This window comes from Monopterus albus, unplaced genomic scaffold (assembly GCF_001952655.1).
Source record: "Monopterus albus unplaced genomic scaffold, M_albus_1.0 scaffold212.1, whole genome shotgun sequence".
Taxonomy (NCBI): domain Eukaryota; kingdom Metazoa; phylum Chordata; class Actinopteri; order Synbranchiformes; family Synbranchidae; genus Monopterus; species Monopterus albus.
The window spans coordinates 1174904-1194325 of NW_018128092.1; the positions used below are offsets into that span (position 1 = coordinate 1174904).

Sequence of the window (19422 nt, forward strand, 5' to 3'; positions counted from 1 at the left end):
AGCCGGGGTCTGTCGGAGGTTTCTTCCGTTAAAGGGAGTTTTTCCTCCCCACTGTCGCCAAGTGCTTGCTCAAGGGGGATTTGTTGGGTTTTCCCTATGTAATAATATTGATAACAGTAAGGTCTAGACCTTACTTTGTAAAGTGTCCTGAGATTACTTTTGTTGTGATTTGGTGCTATACAAATAAAATTTGATTTGATTTGATACATCTCATAACATTTCTTCAAATTGTAGTTTTTACAATCACAACAAGGCTTCCTCTTTTTTCTAATGTTACTTCATCTTCATCTTCCAGACGTATCCAAATCAAAGCTGCTGCTTCGACATGAAGACATGAATTTCATGTTCTAAAGCCAGTGTGGACTTTGTCCCTTCTGGGCTACTGTAAAAAGCATGGCGGCCTCTGCCCCCTCCTACATAGACATATAATCCTTGTAGACCTTACACACTGCACCTTTAACGGTTGTTGTTTCTTATTGCTTCTGTTAATTTGTATAGAGGCTGCTCTAACAATTTAATTTCCCTGTGGGGATTCATAAAGTATCTGTCTCTCCATCGATCTATCGTCATTCTCACACTGTAACATTGCTAAGACCAGAAAAAACTAAACACAAGGCGTCTGGTCCTTGAGTACAACCATATAAAAACTAAACACTAAGACGATGCAGGGACTAATCTGTGGATCTGAGAGGCTGAGCTTGTTTCAGCTCTTTCAGCAATGTGCTTATTCTTTAGCTACATCTAGCCCCACTAGTTAGATATGCTAGCTAGGTGATGGACAGCAGCTATTTCTGCAGTTGCTTAGCAACAGCAGATGGACGCTTCCTGTGCTTTGAGCCTGTGCAGCATCACAGTGTCCGGTGTGATCGGCTTCAGCTGGTAATCACATTAATCAGAAATCAATATTTCCTGTTGCAGCTCTTTAATGCGATCAGAGTCCTGAGTCGTTATAACAGGAAGTGGGCGTCACAGACGTTTGGGTTTTATGAAGAGCCATGAACTCACAGTCGTCAGTTTGTAATGTTTATGTCAGTGTTTCCATATATGTCCATTATCATCATTCATGATAGTGTTTGTTTCTCTGTGCGAGTGTGTGTGTGTGTGTGTCAGGGACTGTTTTATACAGGGAGACAAAATTGAATTAGATTAGACACATATAAATGTCTGCAGACTTAATTTATCAGGAGACAAATTGCTTTTTAAACACACACACACACACACACACACACACACACACACAGCTGCTGTGCCGCTGTAATCCTGTTGCTGAGTCCATTGCTCTCTCTTCGCCCTCTGAGCCATTATCTCTCATCTTTCTCTCCCTCTTTTCATTTGCTGTCAACATTTTCTCCTCCTTTCTCTGTCTTTAACACACACACACACACGCACACACACACACACACACACACACACACACACACACACACGCAGTGATCTGTGTAATAATGTGGCGTCCAGAGACAAGCAGGTTGTCCTGGTAACAGGAAGCGACGGGCAGAGGATAGAGAGAAGACAGGAGAGACATGAATGACATCAAATTTGGAAAAGCTTTGAAGCTTCACAATAGTTTTCGTGGCTTTTATTCAAATCATAAAAAGGTTCTGGGGTCGTTAAAATGAAGGCATGAACAGACTCGTGATGTCACTGATAAAACCGTTTAGTCTGTTATGAGAGTGGCACCAGGTTCAGCCTCTGGAGAGCAGGACTGTGACCTGTAAACTCTATGCTCCTCTTCCTGACAGTCGATCATGATGGTGGTGTTAGATCATTAGGACTCAACCTCTGGGGAGCATGAATGTCCAATGGAAATGGGGAGCAGCTGATTAGGAGATCTGTGATGTTTTGTGTCTAACAAATCGAGCTCCAAACGTTGCAGACATTTTCTTTTCTACATCAGCTGATAACGTTTTAGTAGTTTGCTCATTCCCAACTGTTTCCTCAGTTGGAGAAGCCTTCGACCACTGTGAGCTCCGCAGGCTGGATGGCAAACTGGGATCTTACTTCAGCTACTGAGAGAAGTTACAAAACAGAGATGAGAACAGCTTGTGGGCTGGTGTCACTTCTGTTGAGCCACTGGTTCCCAGCTTTGAGCAGTGGTTAGTGTTACTATGGGTGAGGCTAGGTTTGGGTTTGGGTTTGTTCACATTTTAGACTCCTGACTGAAACAACTGGAGTCAGGCTGCTCACGCAGGTCAAAATAACAGCAAAATCTGCACTAGAAATTGTTTCTTTACAGCAGCTCCATGTTTTCTGTAAGAGGCTGACTGTGTCCTGATGGAAGTCAGATTCATGAGCAGATAAAAGACGTTTTCTTTCCTCCAGTTTCGTCTCCTTTGTGTGCGTTCAGACTCCAACCAGAAAAACACTCACACCTGTTTAAACAGTTAAAGTTGACATTTGAAGATGAGAGGGTTCCTCCTGACAACCGCAACACGCAGACAGAGACGTCAGGCTGCTGGGGGTGTTCTGAACCATGAACAAGACACAAACATGCTGACATGTATGGCAGAGACAAACTGACAGGTAGAAAGCAAAATGAAGGGAGAGACAGAGCGAGAGGAAGGAGTGGAGGGGAGGGGCTGAGCAGGGGCAGGGAGGAGGAGGAGGAGGAGGAGGAGGAGGAAAGAGCCATCGTCGAGAGAAAATTAATTGCTGGCTGCAGGTTATTGGCTGGCCGCGCTGCCGTGGAGGCTGCTGTTGTTCCAGTGCAGGAAGGATGCAGCAGAAGAAGAGAGAGCAGTGAACCGAGCGCTGCAGATCTGTCCCCTCGGTCCTGAGCCCCCCCACCGCCCCACCTGGTCCAACATCTCCTTGTGCATCTGTAAAGGGCCAGGGATGCTCGTTAGAAGGGAGACACTGGACCTGTGTCATTATTCTGAAGGAAAGAAGAGGAGGGACGCCGGCGTGGAAGCTCTGCCCAGATGAGGATCACCTTCTGTGGGAAGACTGGGAGGACTGGGAGGCTGATTCCCCCGGGGAAATCAAGGAGTGGACGGGTCCTAAAACATCTGGAAAGGTGCAACAGGGGCTCTTTAAGAGGCTCACAATCCAGTCGGGGAGCTCTACGGATTTTCTGAACCTGCAGCAATAATAGGAAGTTTTTTTGTATTTCTAGAGGTGAACATCAAGAATCTGGTTGATCAAGTCAGGTTTGTCTGTAATTTGAATTGTTATGTGTTTTTATAACAAATGAAAAAATGTGTCACTGCAGCAACTTGTTTCTAATACAGATCAGTTCTAACGTGTCCGACCTCGGCTGTGTGCTTCATATTACTGATGAATCTTTTTGATCATTACATTCATTTAGTCACAAAAGTTAGGAAACAATAAAAATGACACTACAGTTGAAGATGATGTTGTCAAGTTGCTTGTTTTGTCAGAAAAAATAATTATGGCTGAACAAGAAGAAGAACAAAAGTCATACACACACAGCTGGATGCATCTGTCAACCAGTTTTCAATCTAAATTAATTTCAACAGTTTAAATCCTTGTTTTGCTGCAGTCATTTATTAAAGGTTGGAAAAGCCAAAATCCAATCAGTAACTTGCAAGAAAAGAGTCAAATGTGGGGTAAAATGTGACAAAGGTTAAGTAGTTTGTGAAGTAGAAACCCATTTCCTCTGCTTTAAGTTCTGGTTAATCATCTGGAGACCCGTCAGACTGAAGCCAGAACTGACGACATCGGTTCAGGTTGAACTATTCTCACTAGACCCACTGAATATGTCACTGGTCTTTAGGACTCAACTGATTTTCTTTTGCCTTTACAAACAAACTGCATCTGGAAAAAAAATCTAGAAAATCTGGATTAAGAACCAGACTTCCAGAAAATTCAGATTTACACCAGCACAAGATAAAAATGTGAGCAGGGAGACAATGACTAACAAACCTGTGTGTGTTCATGTCCTTCATCCAGTCAGTGTATAAAACCAGTTCGAATCTCATTTCTCTCTCTGTTGTTCCCTGTTCAGGTGCAAAACTAAGCTGGATTTAACCTCTGTAGAGAGACGTGGGAGCAGCAGAGGAACACGAGGGAGGAAGGGACGGAGAGAGGAGGAGCACGGGCTCCGGGCTGCAGGGTCGAGCTCTCCCTGAAAACAGGATCCAGCTCAGTCTGCTCTCCAGTCCTGCAGGAGGAGCTCTGGGGAATAAAGTGGATTTCACTAGAGACACAAACAAAGCTGGTCTTTGTCTCGCTGGATTCTCCATCCTGAAGGAGGTTTTTTTTTAAGGATTTAAAAGTTTAATGTTTTACACTCGATCCTGACTGAAGAAACTGATTCTTTTCTGGCCAGCAATGAATAGAAAGGTGCTTGAAATTCACTGAAAGAACCAGAAACACTGGAAAATTGTTCAAATGATCAAGGTTAAGCAAAAATCCTGAGAGGTTTCCTCGAGGAGCTGGTGTCCTGGGATGACAGGCCTCCATTTCTACCCATTTTAACTTCCTGTTTCTCTTCATCTCATTTGTAATTTGGATTATTCTTTCCTTTCACTTTTGCCAACATACACATGTTCCATCTGGCACCTGTTTCCCTTTGCTGCATCTGACAGGAATCCTGGTGAGGATCAAGTTGTATGAAGCAGAGAGCGGCTGCAGACAGGCTGAGATACTCTGATAAAACCAGATAAGTGACGTTCAGTGACAAGAGCAGCAGGAAATCCAGGCTGCGTGTGTTGGTGTCCGTCACCGCTCTGCAGCTATTTCCATCTCAAGGACTTTCTGTGGGCGAGGTGGGCGGTCATAAAACCAGAGGAAGGGAGACGCGCTCTCCTCTGCAAAGCCCCAACATGGCAGAGGAAGAAGTAAAGTGAAACTAAACATCAGCTGTGAAGAAGCAGATGAATGTGAAGCTCTGAAATGTCTCTTTAAATGAACCTCTGATAAAGACCTAACCAGAGTGCGGAGGCAGCACCACTGGACTGAGTTAAACCACAAGGTGCCGCAGCTCATTTCACAGAATAATTAAAAGAAAGAATTGACAAAATGTCCAGGGAAGGTCAAGACTGAATCCAACAAGAAACCAAAGCAATCAGAGTCAGAAATCTGAGAACACGTTCATCCACGTGTCAGAATGAGCTTTACCTGAAGGAGCCAAAGGCAAGTCTGAGCCGGTTAGTGTTGGAGAGGAGACACCAAGTTGAACCAGGGGCAAAGCCGCCCCAGCCTTTAGAAGAACCAGGCAAACTCTGGCTGTGAACGAAGCACAGCCTGTGGAGACACTCGTTCAGAGCTCCACGGTTGGACGAGAGTCAAGCTGACATATGAAACTGATCAAGACTGAAAAAAACAACTCGTTCATTCCAGATTTTACTGATGCTGCACATAATGCTGTTGATAAAAACTCTGCAGGAAGTGACACGTCTCTGGACTTGTGGTGAAATCGACAACACAAAAAAACATATTACATTTTTGTAGATTAAGTTTAAAACAGCAAAGACTGACAGTAAATTGATTAAGCCACAGAGTCTAGATTTCATCTCACAGCTAAAATAAAACATGTTGTACTGCTGGAGAGACAGAGCTGCATCCTCGTCTGTGCCACGTTGAGGTGAATCAACTTCTGTCTGACACACAAATCACAAATCTGACTCAAATGAAACCGCGGTGCTCAGAGTTCAGTCGACTGATTACAGATTCACTTCTGAAGCACTGAGAATTCCTTCAAACAATCAGGAGCTGAAAACCTTTCGCTCTGGATGAAACTAAACTTCAACTCTGTGAGCACATAGTTTGGATTCAGCCTAAATATTAAAACGATATTTGTATCAATTTTCATGATTTAAAAGACTTTTTCATATCATTTGAAAGGAAAAGCACAGATTGAGAATTGACCCTTAAGTTCTTCATAGGGTAAATACTCAGCTACAGTTTTTTTTTTCACATTACTGAAGCTCTCTGTTACCGACAGTTCATAGTTCAGATCTGTGGATCTGTGGATCGTCTCGTGTTCTCGTCACAATCTGGGGCGAAAGAAATGGTTTCAAAGAGCAGCTGATGTTCGCCAGAAGTATGCGTTTTATCAACACCACAGCTGCTGTACAGCCGCTCGCTGGTTTGAGAGGTGATGCCGTAAACACACACAGTCGGTGTGAATGCTGAACACATCAAACACACACCTTGGTCTCTCCAGAAACTGCCCTCCTCCTCCTTCATCCCTCCATCATTCTCTTCAGGGACAATTCAACAGGTTTTTTTTGGGGACAAACACAAACTCACTTGTTTCTACACTTTGAGGCTAAAACCCGTAGCTTTCACCTCTTCATCTGGCTCCTCTTCCTCCCCTGCAGGGCTGAAACAATCTGCTGTATGTGAATACAAACTCATTTTCACCATGATGAAACAGAGCAGCGTCTCGCCCCCTCGCTGCCAGAACAGCGGCAGATAAAAGCTGTTTACTGCGAGGAGCTGTCGCCACACAACACAGCTGAACAATGTCCTGCTCCTCGTGTCTCCTGTTTTATCACAGTTTCCAGCCAAAACATTAAGAAACACAGATGTGGGCTTTGCTTTTGTCTTCTGAGCGCGACTCTCAGCTCAACAGATACCTTTGTTAAAGAAGTGCTGAAGTTTTGATGGATAAAAGCATCTGGTTTGTTTTGTGACAGTGAAGCACATCTTCATCTTTCCTGTTTTCAATGAAGTGGCTTCATTTTTTGAAGGAAATGTTCCTTTTCTGGGAGAAAGCTTAAAGTATAGCACCATACGTTTGAACACATTTGTCAAAAAAGAAAAAAAAAAAACTAAAAATGGACTTATGAGGATCTTTTGTTGCAGAAGAATCTCTGAAGCTCCACTGATAATAGTAGCTTTTATATCTTTGAAACACAACTGGAAAACAGCTGAGCACATCTGATCTGAATTTCACTGGATTAAGAGCTTGGACAGTTTTCTGAGGATCGATGATTTCATTTTACAAAGAACAAACATCAAACTTCCCACATAAAGGATTTTTGTCAACAGGCTCAAGAAGTGGTGTGAAATCTGGTGACAGTTTCTACTGCCCGTTTTGTTCAGCTGAGTTTATGTGACCTTTGGTTTCTACTGCCCGTTTTGTTCAGCTGAGTTTATGTGACCTTTGGTTTCTACTGCCCGTTTTGTTCAGCTGAGTTTATGTGACCTTTGGACACAGATAACGACACAAAACCTCCCTGAACCTCATTTTGTCTCAAAGGTCAGAGGCTGATTAGAGGGCAAACAGCTGAGAAAACAGACAGAGAACTGACCTGAGGACATCAGAGTTGGAGGTGAAAGGTCAGACAGACGAGGTGGATTATTGACACAGTGCCAGCTGCAGACACAAAGCAGAGAGGACAGACAGGTAAAAAGACGAGAGAAGAGAGGACGAGCATCAGATGTCATCATGGGCTGCAACATGTGTGTGGTCAAACGTCCGGAGGAGCAATACAGGATTATGTTCCAGGTAAGAGACCAGAACAGGTCCTTGGCAGGTTTTGGCAAATGTGTGTTTTACAGTTGCTAATACACATTTGTCACGACAGGAATTGTGAAACTGAACTTATTATTACAACATAAGCTAAAAAAAATTAATGCCATAAAACTGTAATTTAAGTCAAAATGAGCTAAACATGCAAGAGCTGCCTGAGGCTGCTGTCTTCAGCCCAGTGTCACATTAATAACTACACTGGTCCACAGCGTAAAACATAGCAGTGTCACAATAACGGCTGACATTTTAATGTTCTCTGTATTTGCAGCCTAGTGCCTTATTCACGGTCTTAGTCTTGGTGTTTTATGACAAATGGTAACCAACAAAATGGTGCATTACCACCACTGCTGGGTCTGGGAGCCTACATTTAGCATCTGTTGAAGTCAAAGGGTTTTGATCTACAACTGGGTATTGTCCCAAATTTGGCATTGTGTAACGTTGGCAGTATTTTAACCAAACTCATGGCCTTTCCCTAACTTTAACCACATAGTTTCTGTGCATAAACTTAACCTTTTTTTTTTTCTGCTAGAAAGACGATGCCACAAATTTCAATCCAAAAACGTTGCAATATCCCAGTTTTGGAGGCTGCTATGTTTTTACTATACATTTCAGAGGTACACATTGTGCCAACCATGAAATTAATACAAACTGAACCTGAGTCTTCAGAGCCCTGAGAGTTTGCTGTGGCCCTGCTTGGTAATCCAACCCAAGCTGTGAAAATAATCACGTCAGCTTGGTTGGTACTCGCTTTGAAGTAGGTGCAAGGTGAGTTTCTCAGAAATGAGCTACTTCTGAGGACCCAGAGGTCTCAGGTATTTCTGGGGTTATTATACAATGTGGTGCAAGTAGGCGTATGTGCTGAAGGAAACTATTGTGCTATTCATCACTGCAGCTTGGTTTAGCTACTCTGTGGAAAGGTCATCACTGATTCTGTTTTCCCCAATGGAGGTAGAAAGTCACAGAGGACCCACTCACAATCCTCCTGCTTGTTCATGGCAGTGTAAAGCAGAGTAATGGTTTCTCTGGCTCTGTGTGTGTGTGTATGTGTGCACTTGTGGTCATGCATTGTACAATAACACTTCAGTTTCCAGCAAAAGAAAACAGCCATGTTATTTGCTGTTGTAATACATTTCCTTAAATTAATGTACACGCTGTATCTATATTTACATTTTTGAACATTCAGATTTGTTTGACATTGATTTAATTCTGACATTACCTTTCCGCAGTACGGATGAACCTTATTACTTCTCTTCAGTATGATTCATTATGTTGAAATGTGGAGCATTTACCCAGAATGTCTGTCACATCAGGACTCTCACAGTTTACTGGGGGGAAAGTATTCAGGTTGTCAACTTAACAAGCAGAAATGTAGTAGTCTGAACATGGTCAGAAACGTGGAGTAAGTTGTTGTTGACACTCTGGCATGTTGGTACTATAGTGGGTAGAGAGTGAAAGGAGGATGTAGTAGTTTGTCTGTGAGAGATTCAGACTGACATCACTGTCAATGGTGTTCAGCAGAAAGTCCTCTGCATCAGACACCAAAGCTTATCACCCTAGAAAACAACACATCTGAGCATGACTCGATTTAACACTTCTACTGGAAGGACAAAATCATTTGTCAGTGGCTTGCAAAATCATAATTAAGGGTGTGGCTGCTTTGAGTGGCAGGTGGAAGGGTCCGGCAACAGATAGCTAGCCACTCCACCTTTTTGCCCATTTTTGGATTAGCTGGAGTTACAGTAGGTGGAGTCAAGATGTTCCAGACTTGAACTTCATATCCACTCTTTAGAAAACCGGTGGGTGGGAGTTCATCCATGTTTCATATACAGTCAGTGGTTATGCTTAGGAAAGCATTGTGGTCACAGTTAAAACAAAGCTTTTCTGTATAAAACATGATACAAACCCAAGGCCTCATTCCAATGTCATGTGACTTCTGTCTTCCAAAGCAAGACAAAAATGGTTTTTATGACAATTTTGGAGGATTTGATTGTCTGACTGTGTGGTGTCAATCAGATTTGACCATGCTCAGCTCAGCCAATGTCTGACTAGGAACAACAGCTGTATATGTATCAGAACACATCAACAGCAAAATGATGGACTGAAGAGTAAGTATCCAGTTTGGAAAGAAATTAGAATAAGCCAGGCATGCCAGCAATGTTATTCTCTAAGTTCCTTCTGTAGCCACAAACCATAATTCTTCATATGACGGCACAAAATTTAAGAATCGTAGTAATGGCTGTTACTGCAGGCGGAGCTGTCCTTGGTCCTGAAACTGCTGTTCTCTGTGGGTGGAACTGTCCATGGTGCTGAGCTCTGGTATGAAACTATACTGTGGTTCAGACAAGCAGGCGGAGCTGTCCTTGGTCCTGAAACTGCTGTTCTCTGTGGGTGGAACTGTCCATGGTGCTGAGCTCTGGTATGAAACTATACTGTGGTTCAGACAAGCAGGCGGAGCTGTCCTTGGTCCTGAAACTGCTGTTCTCTGTGGGTGGAACTGTCCATGGTGCTGAGCTCTGGTATGAAACAATAGATGTGGTTCAGACAAGCAGTCGAAGCTGTCCTTGGTCCTGAAACTGCAGTTCTCTGTGGGTGGAACTGTCCATGGTGCTGAGCTCTGGTATGAAACTATACTGTGGTTCAAACAAACAGGTGGAGCTGTCCTTGGTCCTGAAACTGCTGTTCTCTGTGGGTGGAACTGTCCATGGTGCTGAGCTCTGGTATGAAACTATACTGTGGTTCAGACAAGCAGGTGGAGCTGTCCTTGGTCCTGAAAATGTTGTTCTCTGTGGGTGGAACTGTCCATGGTGCTGAGCTCTGGTATGAAACAATAGATGTGGTTCAGACAAACAGGTGGAGCTGTCCTTGGTCCTGAAACTGCTGTTCTCTGTGGGTGGAACTGTCCATGGTGCTGAGCTCTGGTATGAAACTATACTGTGGTTCAGACAAGCAGGTGGAGCTGTCCTTGGACCATTCATATTATAAGCCTTCAATAACACAGTGAATGTTGACCTTAATATATGTAGTAAGTGCAGAATAACAGATTTCAAACCCCTCAGCTGCTGCTGCCTTTGAGAAAGTCTCCCTATGTGACAAGTGAAAACTGTTTGTGGTTACTGTGGCTGAGTCTGATCTTTCAAAAAGCTGACACTGCTCTCACACACTAAAAGCTTTACAAGAAAAACATCAGCTGGGAACAACAAATTTCATGTAAAGATGAAGAAGTCTTTTCCCACCACAACTCCTTCTTGTTTCTAGTCCTGTCCTTTCCCGCTGAGGAGACACACATTTCTTTAACCTCTGCTTTGGTTTGTATTTCATAGAATACTGGAAGAACACAGTGGGAATTGAGCTTTATGCTCAAAGATGTGTGTTTATAAGGGTCAGGCTTGTTGGAATTCCTCCCACTCTGCATGCAGGCACATTTCTCTGTATTTTACAAATACATGATCACAGGAAGCCACAATTTTGTAGCAATTGTTGTATTTCTTGCTACACACACACACACATCATTGTTCCATTTTTCCTCATACTCGTCTTTCCCTTCCTCTCCATCCTGCCTTTGTCCTACACACATAAACACACACTCACAGATGATCCTCTCCCTAGCAACACTTGTCACTTCATTATGCAACACTATCTCACTAACACACACACAGTGGCCCTGTCACCTTGGCTGCATATGAGAGGGTGTCACCATCAGAATACATGTATGCACGTGTGTGTGTGTGTGTGATGAATGAGGTCTGTAATAGATTCTGATGACCTCATGAGATTTGAAGAGGAGGTGATAAGCAAACACGCACCCCCCTCATTCAGTGTGAATCTGATTTTAGATGTGGTGTTTTACGCTGCAGGGATCTGATGGGATGCTAACAGCTGTGGGACACACACGTTGTGCTGCAAGTCAAAAAACTCACTGCTGAATATGATTCACATTTTTTTGTCCACTGATCTTTCACAGTCTCCCTGTGAATCCATCCTTCTCTTTTCCATCCATTTCCACTTCTCTTATGTTTCTCCCCCTCCCCTCCCCCATTATTCTTATTTCTCTTCACCCTCCAGTGTCTGGTTCTTTGTGTTAATGTCAACTCTCTCACCCCATCCCTGTTTTTAATCTACAGCACTTCCATTGTCTCTCTTCTCTTTTCTTCTGACCTCCCCTCTCCCTTTATCCCCACTCCAATCAAACCACTTTATCTTTAGCCTTTACAATAACTATTTTTACACTGTGGACACAAGACTCCTCATCCTTTAGCCAGCCTTTATTTTACATCTCGTATCAGGGTTTATAAGCAGTTTTTAAAACAATAACAATTAAAAACCATTGATAATACAGATAACTGCCCCTAACGCTGGAGAAAGCTCGGTGTGTAAAACACCATAAGACTCAGTTCTACGTCCAAGTGTAAATGATGTATAATGTATTTATGCACCTTATATTATTTTATACAACTCTCGTGGTAAACCTTCCTCTTTCTCTCCTCCTCCTCACTCCCATTTCTTCCATTCTTTCTGTACCTCTCACACTTGTCTTCAAAAGTAAATCTATCCCACCACCTCTTCTCCCTCTTTCTCCCCCTCCCCACGCTCCCTCCATCTGTCTCCACTTCTCTTCACTTTGCTGTCAGATTTGTCTCAATGGGATGCTGTTGCCATGACAACCAGGGTTATTAGGGAAGCTGTATTTATGCTTTCTCACACTGGAGCTGGCAGATCTGCTATAATGAACACACACACACACACACACGAAAAGAGAGAGAGAGAGAAAACCCCACCAGCTGCTTCTGTCACTGGCATCATTTCAGAGTGAGAGAGGACGAGAGACAAACAAAGACACAGAGGAGAGCGAGAAAAGAGGACTGACATATGTATCATTAAGCAAAACAGTTGTTGAACAGAGCTGAGTGTTAATATTCAGCTGTCAAAGAAACTTAAAGTCAAAACTAAAAACAAAACTGAGCTAAATGGGGACTCGATCATTGACAGTAGAGCTGTTAGTAGTTTTCAAACACATATAGTTACTGAGACATAAGAGTCTTCCAGAGACTTTACATAATCACCCAAGGCATTCATCTCTCTCAGGATAAAGTTCAACATTGTTATAAAAACTGCTTTGTTTTTGATAACGAGATGAAATGAGACCAACAGCTGCAGGATGTTGTTAGTTTATCTTAGCATTAAGACTCCAACACTTAATCAGGACACACTTGTTAATAAAGAGATGTTTAATCTCAGTGAGGTGCAGTATTTCTGGTAAAATGAAAACTGTAATGTAGGCTGAATGAGGAAGGAAGCTCCCAGCATGCTACAATATGTTCAGTGACTGTGCAGCCTTTACGAGTCTAGTCACAGCGATTTTGCCCAGTTTGGCAACATCATACGACAAATAGACCCCGTGTTGTCCAATCATGTCATGCCACATACTGAACTGATGGACACACTGTTGTTGTCAAGAAGTAATATAGACCCAACATTAACTCCCCCATAAAAACATAAGTGACCAGTGGACAGGGCCAGGCTTGCTGTTTGTCCTGCTTCCAGCTCTGATTTCCTACAGTACCACTGGTAAATGGTCTTATATAACTGTCCTCTATCTAGTGAGGCACACATTCCTGCACACAAGCATTCAAACACTGATGGCACAGCCACCAGGAGCAACCTGGGGTTCAGTGTCTTACCCAAAGACACTTGGAGATGTGGAATGGAGAAGCTGGGACTTGAACCACCAACCCTCTGGTTAGGAGACAAGCTGCTCTGCCTCCTGAGGTAAAAAAAAAACACAGTGAGTTCACAAGTAACTAGATTTAGGTGCAAAAACTCCTAATTGATCTGGCACAGACTTTTTTCTTGAGTCATTATCATTCCTTTGTGTGACACAACCTGTGTCAAAAGAAAAACCAGATCTTTGCTACTGTTGCTCTGCCTTTACTGTCAGCTCTCTTTAACTTGTGACCCAGAGCTCAAAGCCACAAAGACTAGAAGCATCCATGAAAGGCATGACTGCAGACAGAAACAACACAAGAGAACAAAACAAATCCTCAGAGGTCATTATGGTCCGACGCGTCATTTGCATGTCGCCCTTTAAGGACTATCTGAGAGTCATCAAAACCGCATTAGTCTTAATGAGCTGTCGGCTCATTAGGCTGTCAGCAGCAGCACTCCAGAGACAGAATCAACGCGTTTGTATTCAGCTGTGGATCTGAACACTAGGTGCCAACATGCTGCTACATTTCCCATACTGCAGTGCTGCTGCATCCACGTCACGGTTCAGAAAAGGCCAAGGGAAACGCCACAGGCTGGATGGCAAAACGTGGTGAATGTTTGGTCAGAGGGGCTGATAAACAAGTTTGTTTGCAGTATATACGCAGTGAGAAATGTTATATAGGAGGCAATGTGACGTTTATGTTCTGAATCTTAAACCGCCTCATGGCAGTGATACATGTTTATGTGGAGGCGGTTTTGTAGATTTACATAACAAGCACACGAGTGAAAATAAACTGTGGAATAAATGGGCTCAGTAATATGTGTGAGCGCACGGCGCTGCCTGTCTCATACGGCTGACAGTTAATAATGCACAATTTAAATGATTCATGTGTTCATATTCACATGCTTTGTTTGCTTTTCCATAAAATGAAATGGTAATTGCTCGTATGCTGCTGTGGCTCTGAGGGCTGCAGATGATTTTAAATGAACAGCTGAATGTGTAGAGCCAGATCTGAATGAAGAACAGATTTCTATAGCCTCAGAATGAACTGTTGAGAAAAATAGATCTGTGTGCAGTATGAGTTGATTCAGTATCATCTGAATCTGAATGGACCTTTTCTGGCAGTGGCCATTGTAATTTTCCGAGGCACGTGTGAATAACATCACTAAAGGTTCACTGCATCTGTTTTCATACACTCCTCCTTTGGTTTTGTGCTGACAGAATCAGAGACACCTGGTTTCTCCAGCTTGATTTCTACTGGAGCCGATGTGTAGGCCAGGTTTTACTGGGGTCCCATGTGAACATATACGGGCCAAGACACACACGGACTATCAGACAACGGGCCCCTGGGCACAGACATTTTAAAGGCCCCTACTCTCCCACATTTACAGGAGGAGCAGGACTCACATACTGATCACATGATCTATATTCAGCCTGTATCTTCTTGTGGTTGTTTTATATTTGTTTTTACTCTTATGTTCATCTTATTCATTTTGAATCTGTGTTGCACCTATTTTTACTAGTTGTGTCTATTTTTTTAGTTGTGTTGTATTGCTGTGCAGGTGTTTTGTGTCTCTCTTTGCCATTTTGGCATATTTTTGTCTTTGGGGTCTTTTCTGTCTCTTTTTAGTGGTTTTGATCCTTTTGTAGTTTTGCATCAACAGTATGTTTTGTCATTTTGTGGGAGTTTGTAGTGACTGACTTTTCAACAAAAAGGTTAATAGTCCCTTCACAATTGTCTGGTCTAGGGGCCCCCTGACCTCTAAGGCCCCTGGGCCTGTGCCCGGTCTGCCCATTCATGAATCCATCCATGGTACAAGGACTGCAGAGAGGGAAAGGATTGCTGTGACAACACAGAGTGTGTGATGCATCGTCATATTCAAAATAAAGCAACAAACCTCCACAGTACTAAATGCATGTTTGTACATGTGTGCAGGCAGCACAGGAGAGTACAATACAATATTTACTAAGACAGGACACAACAGTGCATCGCTGACCAGTCTGGTTTCCACCACTGAACATTGTGGATGTAGACTTCCTGCATAACCTGGCGTCTTGTGTACATGTTAGCTCAGCCATCAAAGTCAAGTGTGATGCTGTTTGGTCCTCCACCCTCACTTCAACCACATCTTGGATTTTCAGGCACTTAACCTGCAAAACTGGCAGTGTAGCCCAAACATTCAGGCATGAATGAAGCTACGTCTGTAACAGAACTGGATTCTGCTAAAGCTGCTTCAGACCAAGGTTAGACTCAGGTCTGCAGGAAAAGGAAAAGCACAGAGGTCAGGGTGACTAACAAACCTCAGCTTAACCACAGAGGAGTCAGATCAGAAGCTGCTCACACTGTGTGAAGTGTTGTTGTCTGCAGGTCAGAGCTGCAGACAGAAAAACAGGAAATGTTGTGGATCATTGTGCTCAGAAGGGAATGTAAATGGGATAGAACTGTGAATCATAATAAAGATGGTTTTGAGGAAAGACTGGAGATTTCCCAGAGGTTGGAGCTCAGTGGAGACTCCGTCACATCTGCCGTTTTGTGTGTGAGGGCAGGGAAATGAGGTGCATGTGTCTGTGCATTGTGGTTTTCTTTCCTGTTGAATGAAGGTGTGTACTTCTGTGTGTACTCTATGAGTCTGCAGGTGTGTGCACGCACTCATTTGAATCCCTTGATGGAGTTTCTCGCTGCATGTCATCAGATGAAAACTAGCTTCAAAATATGAATTCAGAAAAAGAAAAACATCATGTTTAATTTGATGTTGGTGCATTTTTAGTTGTAGTTTTTATCGTCAGGATTTGTGAAAGAGCTGATTATAATAGAAGAACAATGACAGTTTGGACCAAAGTGAATCCAGTTCACTGGAGTCTGCCCCAGTTTCTTGTCATTAACCTTCTGCTCCAGCTGCTGCAGCTCTTTTCAATTAAGATCAGGAGAAATAATAAACACAAATGTCACCATTGTTTATTTCAACTTACTGTATAGTCCTCTGTTTATTTCTTTTTTTATTTACCAGTTCATTCTTGTGTGTGGCAGAAAAATGAGGGGGTGGGGGACACGAGGCCTGTTGGAGGTGGGGGTGGAAAGGTGGAAAGGACTGTCACGTGGGAGAAAGCTGTTCATTTTCATCAGCAGTGGACTTTAATTAACTGTGGCATTTGTGCTTTAAGAGCTTATTGTCCACACTGGCTTAACCCTTTCATGCCTGAACAATAAAAGCCAGTCAGGATTTTTTGCCTCGGTGTTTACGTTACTGTTTGGACAAGATAAAAATAAATTAAATATGTTTCTTTAGATGTTAGCTTTTATTTATTTTACTTCCAACGGTCTCCTCCTCTGTTGCTAAGCTACTCAGCCTTTCTGGTTTTCCATCGGACATCTTGGTTTAAAGAAATTAGTGTTGCACTTTACAGTGGCTGACCAGCAGCTGTGGGATGTGTGTGGGGGAGGCGACAGTGGTGCAGTGGGTAGAGCAGTTGTCTCCCAACCAGAAGGTTGAAGGGTCTAATCTTGTTGCCTCCAGTCCACGTGTCGAAGTGTCCTTGGGTAAGACACTGAACCCCCCGATGGTTGGAGCCATCGGTTGAGGTGGTGCCACAGATGGCTGCTTTGGTTTTGTACGGAACCAAATTCCTTGTGTGTAACATGCTTGGCCAATAAAGGTGATTATCCTTATCCTTATGACACATTAGCGCCCACTGCAGTGGGCAATGTGCAACTACACAATCAAAGCCTGTGCACAGCTGTCCACTGACAAAACCTTAGAAAGAATCAACTGGACTTAGATTTCTAGATCGAACCATTTGATTCTTTCTAAGGTTTTTTCAGTTTACTATGACCTGGATGACTGAGAATCTGCACAGACACAGCTGTCCACTGTTGTAACCGCTAAATGCTGGGTTTTAAATGTCAGTGACAACAACTAAATGACATGTAGTTGTTTTTTTAACATGGTGTGTTAGTGTGTGTCACAAGCCACACGTAGCATATATTTTGTTTCCATCAATCAAAATTTCTGAAACATCTGAGAAATAGTGTGAGTTTAGTGTGTTTCCATCTTTATCAGGGAGTTTTTCTTTTAAATCTCTGTCAGTCTTTCTTACATCTGCTCTTTGTTGACAACAATTTTTCCAACAATCTCTTTATAATTTTTCATCTTCAATTTGTTTCCAAATCTCAACATGTTTTTCATGCCCAGTGGAACCAGTAGACAGAAACACCCCCACAGTCTGGTCAGGTATTGTGCCTGGAACTCCTCGTCGGAGGACGGTAGATGAGCTGATTTCACCTGTCACTTCTCCACAGAGAGCTGTCTGCGCTTTGCAGTTCTCTGTAATTTTCCAGTCTGCTCTGAGCTTCAGTCCTCAGCTTGACTTCCATTAGATATAGAAAATGCAGAGAACTGATAGAGGTGAGAGGTGAATGAAGAGACCGACAGAGACGTGTCTCCTCTGTTCTCCCACTTTCATCTTCCCTGTCCGTGTCATGCATTTTCACCCACTTCCACCTTTTCTCCCTTGTTGACATTTTCCTAAATTCCTCCTGGTTCCATCCCTTAATTGTCTCCATCTGGATTCCTCTCCCTGTCTCCTTGTTCAGCTCTCCCTCCCTCGGGTATGATTATAGGATCTCTGCTTCCCCTGCAGCATGCTGGGAATGAGAAATGGACGGTCCCATCTGTGTGCGTGTGACAAGTGATAAATGTCAGAGAAAAGTGTGTTGATGTGAAACTATTTGTGTGGGTGCGTGTGAGTCTGGTGATAGATGTGGTGGAAATGTGTGTTAATGGCATCAGTAAATAGTTAATGAGTATGGAGGCAAAACAGGTTGGAGCCCCAGGAGGTGATACTGCCGTAGACTTCGACACACTGAACACATGGCAACAATGATACCGGACAATAAAACAAGTCACCACCAGCTCCATGTGTTCAGTGTAAAGCTGTGGCATGTGGGTCTTTATGTCCAAAGACCCAGTCGCCTGTGAGCTGAAGGCTGGTGCATGTGCTGTCAATATCTTCACTTGAATCATGGCTCCCATTTCCACTTCACACTTAATTGAAGCCTCACATATAAAGACAAAGATATTTTCACTAACACTCTCAATCCTATTAACAAATGGGCAACAAGTGAGAGGAGACTCCTGACTGAGTAGAGACCCAACCAGCACTGATCAATCAGCTGATCATCGTCCTGATGATCTGATTGATCTGTTTGTCCCCAGAATGTCAGACACTGGAAAAAGTCCCACAGTGACTCTCCAGAACCAAAGGTGGCATCTCCACGCGTCTCGTTGTGTCCAACCAGCAGATCCACAGAGACTCAGCTGATTCTCATGTCTGACAAAGAAAAGCATCAGCTCCTCACATTAAAGAAGGTGGAACCAGAACATGTCGGTGACTGTTGCTTCTAAATAGCTGAGGTTCATTTTCTACCAGTGAACTGACTCATGGCTGCAGCTCTAGGTCACTGAATGGCTTCATGAGGACGACACAGTGGGTCGGACACAGTGGGGGGGGATCTGGTTTGGAAGGAGGAGGCTTCCTCCTAGCTATACCCCAGTCAGCTCACAGCTCAGGTTGTCATGCACCTGAAGCTGTTTGGTAAAAACTTCCAACCTCCAGCTCATTTACAACAAGTCGTATCAGCTAACAACTCCATAAAGTCAAACTCATGAATTAAACACGAGTCTTAGTCAGTATGTTAACGACATCCCTGATGTTTTATTGGTATAATGTTTACCATGTTCACAATAACTGTGAAAGTGAAAATGAAAAATTTCAGTCGGAATCAAAGTGGTCAACTGACCAACAGAATCAGAATCAGCTTTACCTGGACACACGACGACAAGTCAACATGATAAGACAGAGAAAAAGAATGGGCATTAGGAAAATAGAAATACAGTACTTATGGAAACAGACTGATGTTGCTGTACCTCGAGCTGCATCACTAGACTAAACTAGCACATTTCAACAATGTATATGCTGTAGTCCTCTGAGCTATGACAGGGCTGGTAATAAAAGCATTGTGTACTGTTTGATTAAGATATTTGATCCCACTGACTTCTCATTGAGACACCAACACTACAGGGTCTATGGATAATTAGGCTGAGTGGACTGAAGCCTGGAACATAATGTGTGATTACACCGCTCGCTCCTGCTCTGTATAACAATCAATATTCCATGAGCAAAGGGTAATGAAATCTCACCTCAAGCTTCCACAATTTAAAGGCTAAGTACAAAATAACCTCTTGGTTATTACACGGAACCACATCTGCTTCTGTGC

General features: G+C 43.2%; 1 protein-coding gene and 1 long non-coding RNA gene across 3 annotated transcripts in view; one reads left to right on the forward strand and one right to left on the reverse strand.

The window, feature by feature from the left end:
• Nucleotides 1-6990: 6990 nt before the first annotated feature.
• The window catches only part of LOC109970987 (uncharacterized), a 32483-nt gene continuing 20051 nt past the window's right edge, over nucleotides 6991-19422 (reverse strand). The window contains exons 3-5 of the long non-coding RNA XR_002276477.1: nucleotides 13123-13205; nucleotides 7118-7288; nucleotides 6991-7073 (exon numbers count right to left, since the gene is read on the reverse strand). This is a non-coding gene — a long non-coding RNA (uncharacterized LOC109970987). The remainder of the gene's footprint in view (nucleotides 7074-7117; nucleotides 7289-13122; nucleotides 13206-19422) is intronic.
• LOC109970985 (PDZ domain-containing protein 4-like) overlaps nucleotides 7285-19422 on the forward strand; it is a 33079-nt gene continuing 20941 nt past the window's right edge. For both annotated transcript variants that reach the window (XM_020618965.1, XM_020618966.1), the window contains exon 1: nucleotides 7285-7420. In XM_020618965.1, coding sequence (XP_020474621.1) covers nucleotides 7361-7420 — 60 coding nt within the window. In that variant the 5' untranslated portion in view covers nucleotides 7285-7360. The remainder of the gene's footprint in view (nucleotides 7421-19422) is intronic.